Source organism: Callorhinus ursinus, unplaced genomic scaffold (assembly GCF_003265705.2).
Source record: "Callorhinus ursinus isolate GAN/ISIS: 27379988/994484 unplaced genomic scaffold, GSC_fseal_2.0 scaffold150, whole genome shotgun sequence".
NCBI classification, from domain to species: Eukaryota; Metazoa; Chordata; class Mammalia; order Carnivora; family Otariidae; genus Callorhinus; species Callorhinus ursinus.
In genome coordinates, this window is record NW_027397212.1 from 34288 (window position 1) to 39354 (window position 5067).

Consider the following 5067-nt stretch of genomic DNA (forward strand, 5'->3'; position numbering starts at 1 on the left):
AGGGCATGCTGCAGGAGGACGGGCCCCAGGGGAGGGCGTGCTGTGGGGGGATGGGCCCCAATGGAGGGCATGCTGCAGGAGGACGGGCCCCAGGGGAGGGCGTGCTGCAGGGGGATGGGCCCCAGGGAGGGCATGCTGTGGGGGGATGCCTCTTTCTCCCATTCCCATGTTTTTTCAGCTCTATAAAATCAGGGCTTTTGCCATCCTGCAAATGCTTGGAGACACGTGGCCTTCCTCCCCTGAGCAGCTCCTTCTGGAAGGGGCAAAAGACCTCACCTGGCTGTGTCCCTGGAGAAGGGTGGTGAGGAGCTGCAGAGGGCAGAGGCTCCTGGGGGGGGGGGCGGCCCATGGCAGGTCAGTTGGACTGGGTGGGGGAGGGCAGGAAGGGTGGCGGCTCTGGATGAGCGGGCACTGCACCCCTTGGAGATGCACCTGCTTCCTGATGGGCTGGGAGGAAGGCCTGGAACCCAGCCTGGCTAGAGGGAGGCGGAAGAACTCAGGTCTCTTGCTGTCCAACCTCACACGGTGTGTAATTAGCGTCCCCATGCAGCCCGGAGGGACCTCTTGGGATAGCGGTTCCCCACTGCACTTGGAGCAGACCTGCGCTTCCTGCTATGGTTTACATAACGTGGCCTCTCTGAACTCATGCTCTCTCCCTCTGCTCTGGCCCCCACGGGACGTTTTGCACCAACATTCTCCCTGGCTCGCCGCACAGGTGATCACTCATTCTGCATGACCAGTGGTGTGAGGAGGTGAGATGCAGATGAGGTGGCTGGTGCTACAGCTGCCTTCGTGGACCAAGGGGGTGAGGGAGGCAGCTGTATACCAAGGACGGCCAAGCAGAGACAGGAGCCTGATGACCACACACAGGCCATGCCAGCCTGGAGGGCCCACACCTGGGCTCCCAGGTGAGAAATACAAACCCTCTATTAAGCCACTGCTAACTCCAGTTTCCACTGCAGCAGTCACATGCAGGTTCTAACCAACGCGGGGCCGTGAGGGAGAGAGCTGGTGTCTGTGCCTTGGAAGGCAGGACTGAGGGCTGGGAGTTGACTGTGCAGGCAGGATGGGTCTCTGCGTCTGGCGCGGGCAGACTTGTGAGCCTATGAGCAGAGAGGTTGTGTGTGCCCAGATGAGAGGCACAGAGGGCCGGGGGGAGGGGGCAGCCCAGGCAGCCACGTAGAGCCTGGTGAGGCACCATGACCCAGCCAGTGCTGACCAGGCACGACCCATCCGTGGTGGTTGGCAAATTATCCGGCAGGGAGCCCTTGCCCCAGGCAGCCTCTCCGGGAAGCCCTGACACCTCCCCACAATCACGCAGCTTTGGGGCTCAGGCCGAGTGCCCACCTGGCCAGCCCATGCTGACCCATGGTCAGTTGCATGGGCTCTCAGCCTGGCCTCTGGCCTCCATCCCAAGCTGCCCAGAGATACACCCCAGTGTTGCAGAAGACCCAGGTACTCCTGGGAGGGCAAACCTGGGTGACCAGGGAGGAAGCCTGTGCCCTTTCCTGGCTCTCCAGCCCAGGGGCTTTCTGGAGCACCATCCGGCTCTATCCACCCACAAACAGGAGCCGCCTGTGGCTTACTCACTCCGTATTAACTGACTCAGAGCTCACTGTGGCTCAGAAGACGTGTCTCCATCTCCCATGGAACAGGCGGGGACACTCGGGCATGGAGGTGATTCTGCTTTCTCCTCTGACCCTGGCCTCATTGAAGCTGGGGATTGGGGGGGCCTGGCCTCCCACCTGCCCTGCGATGGAGCTGGGCCACCTCATCACCCGTGCAGGCCACTCACTGTGGCCACGGCCAGGGCCCAGCACACAGGTGTGGGGAAGGCTGACTCTGGCCACAGCCTTCCTTCCCAGGATCCACAGCCACAAGCCCCAGTGGCAGCCTGAAGGGGGGGCTGGGCCAAGTGGCTGCACCTGGCACAGCAGAGGAGTGAGCCCCAACAGAGACCCTAGCCAGTCCCTCCAGTCAGGGGGCTCTGCGACTCAGACTCTGGCCCTCCTACGTCTCCAGGGCAGGGGCTCTTCCCTTGGGCTGCACAAGGAATTGCCAGAAAAAAACCAGAATCATGAGTTCGAGACCCTGCCCCGCACCCATCCAGACTGAGCTCTGCTGCTCACACCCTCCCGACTGCACCTGCTCCCCCTTGTCCCTCGGCTGGGCTGGGCGGGGCCCCAAGCGTTGCTCAGGACCGGCCTGTGGGCTCCCCGCTCAGCGTGAGTGCAGAGGAGGCCATGGCTACAGCCCCTGCTAGCCCCTGGTGGTGGCCTGCCACCGGGTCCAGGGCATCGACGGCCGTGCCAGAAGTGACCTCTCGTTCCTGGGGCACAGTCAGAGCTGCACCCTGCTGCCTGCCCTTTCCGTGACCCTGTCTCTACCACCCAGAGTCCCCACTCTGATAGCAGGGGTGGCCTCAGAGGTAGAGGGACAAAAAGACCAGGGCCAGCAATGAGCAAGGGGCCAGGCTGCGCTGGGCCCCAGAGGCCCCTGGAGGGCTGGGGTCAACCCTTTGGCTGCCCGAGAGAAGGGGGGAGCAGGTTCTGGGTGCGGCGCGACCTGGCGGCTGAGTCGGGACTCTGACACCCGGAAGGAACCCGCTTGGGGGTAGCAGCCTGGTTTCTTCTGTGGAAGATAGGCCAGGGGCCCTGGATGGGGCAGCCAGCGGTCTCAGGCCTCAGAAACCCCTCCTCTGAACCCCACTCAGAGCACCCCGTCTTCAGAGAGCGCTTCCTGCAAGGTGGTGTCAGATAAAGGAGGTGCCGGAGGCGAGGTGTCAGCTCAGCACCTTCCTGAGGCCCTTCATCTAATTCATTAGAGAGACTGAGGAACGACCACTCTGCACAGGTGCCTGGGTTGGGGGGCTGAGCTGCTCTGCCCCAGGACCCAGACAGCAGTTCATTCCCAGCTGCCCGCCCTCCAGCCACCTTCCCCAAATGGTCCAGACCCCGCTAAAGACCCCAGGCAGGACTTCTGGGCCAGCTCGCCTTGCACACCGGGGGCTCCTCACCCATCCACACCACTGCTCTCCCCACCACGGATGACTCCCGGCCCTTCCTGCTCCAGGCTCCGAGGCTGATCACCCGGACTCTGGGCATCCTCCGCAACCCTGTCTTTCCATGCTTGCTCATATACGTCTGCCGAGAGGGGCCGTCCGCCTGTCCACACCTTGGACAACACCTGCCCAACGCAGGCCAGGACACAGCAGGTGAGCAAGAAGCACGGTCATGCACGCACAGACCTCCCGATGGCACTTCGCTCCGTTTCACAAAACTGGCCTAGAAGCCAGTGTGCAGCGGACCCGCCTCCAGACGAGCATGGGGGAACATGCTGTCCTCTGGCCTGGACACTCGGCACCTCCCCTCGGCATGCTCATCGCCTGCAGCCTCACCACCAGCTACCACCCTTTCCAGCTACGCGGGTCCCATATCCCAGAGGACTCTGGGGGCCAGCTGTGTGAGCTCGGGCAGGCTCCTCTTTTGGGGTCCCTGGATATGTCGGGGGGTCACAGTTCCTGCCTCCCCCGGGGCCTCAGGACAAGCAGAGAGTGAGTGCCAGGCCTGGGCCGCTTCTCAGGGTCTTCGCCCCTGCTGCAGTTCGCCTCCACGAAGCTCAGCACACAGTAGGTGCCCCACAGTCAGCTGCTGGGCTGTGAGCTCGGGGAGGCCTCTTCCCTGCTCCCCACAGGACACACAGGGGCCAGCAGATGACCAGGACCAAGGGCCCCAAGGAGGTCTGTGCTGCGGTTTTTCCTGAGCTGAACCCTCCAAGTGCATAAATCCTGAGTTAACGGGAACTGCTGAAAAGGAGGGTAATTAGGAGGAGCTAACACATTGCTGCTATTAGCGGAAGTCAGTTCTCTGGTGATGTTCACGGCCCCAGCCTGGAAAGTGGGGGGCTTACCTAGAGTATGGCCCCGCTCTGCCCACAGTGCCCCCCATCCCAGGGAGCCCTGGCGGAGACGGGGCCTGGACATGTGGGGAGGCCACCTGTCCTGCAGCCCCACAGGTGGGGGTCTCGGGAGGAGGTGTGGGGGGCTTACCTTGTCGTCCCCTTCACTCTCGCTGTCACACTGCAGGGGAGAGAGAGGAGAGTCAGCGCCCCATCGCACCCCGTGGCAGGGCAGGGGTTGTGGGAGGGGCCTCGCGGGTGAGAGGGCCTTGGGGGGCCTGGGAGGGATCTGGAGTTTGGAGTGCCAGCGAGGCGCTCGGTGAAGGGCTCTGGGGGCGGGCCAGGCAGAGGTGAGGCAAAGAAGCATGCTCAGCCAGGCAGGTGCATCCGCCCCAGGACAGGCACCGGGGCCCAGAGCGAGCCATGAAGCCTGCCTCCTCACCCCAGGCTACGCTAGGGGCAGCGTCACCCGGTCTTGGGACAGCTGCTACCCTGTGACCCCCTCAGGCCTTCTCCCACATGCGACTCTCCAGGCGGGGGTCCAGGTGACAGGTGAGGAGCTTGCACTCCTGGGCGGTGGGCACTGATGGGGGCCCAGGGTAGGATCAAGGATGCCCTCTGGGCAGGGACATGGAAGCCCAGGCTCAGCAGCCCCAGCTCTACTGAAGGGGCAGAGGGGGGCTTGGATCCCTTGGACAGACGAGGGGGTCAGCCCAGGCCTGTGGCCACAGGCACTGCCTACAGGGAGGGTCGCCTCGCGTGCCCCTGCAGCCTGGGTATAAGCCACTTGACGTGCTCGCTCAGCTGGTTAGAGAAAGGTTGGTAATCGTGCAAACAAATCTTTGTTTTCCATCTTCAGTAGGCAGAGCTTTAAAAAGAAAAGACTGCTTTTCTAGAAACCACGGCAATTTTCCCCTAAAAGAATATAAAGAAAAATAATCCCTTCCTAGGAACCACAATTACAACATGTCGTGTCAAATGAATTCTGCCGCTGAAAATAAATCTCCTGGGCCACATGTGAGGGTGACAGGCCCCCGTCAGCTGTGCACCTTGCTGTCTGTGTGGTGTCCTCCAGTTGGTCAGCGCAGGGAGGGGGTGCCCTGCCCTTGGCGCCCCAGGGGGAGGGATGGGCCCCGTGCTCTACCAGCCACCCACTGCAGCTGGGAGTGA

At 62.7% G+C, this 5067-nt stretch overlaps 1 protein-coding gene across 14 annotated transcripts in view; it reads right to left on the bottom strand.

The window, feature by feature from the left end:
- FBRSL1 (fibrosin like 1) overlaps nucleotides 1–5067 on the bottom strand; it is a 78720-nt gene that overhangs the window by 27474 nt on the left and 46179 nt on the right. For all 14 annotated transcript variants that reach the window (XM_073890410.1, XM_025861596.2, XM_073890412.1 and 11 more), the window contains one exon: nucleotides 4049–4078. In XM_073890410.1, coding sequence (XP_073746511.1) covers nucleotides 4049–4078 — 30 coding nt within the window. The remainder of the gene's footprint in view (nucleotides 1–4048; nucleotides 4079–5067) is intronic.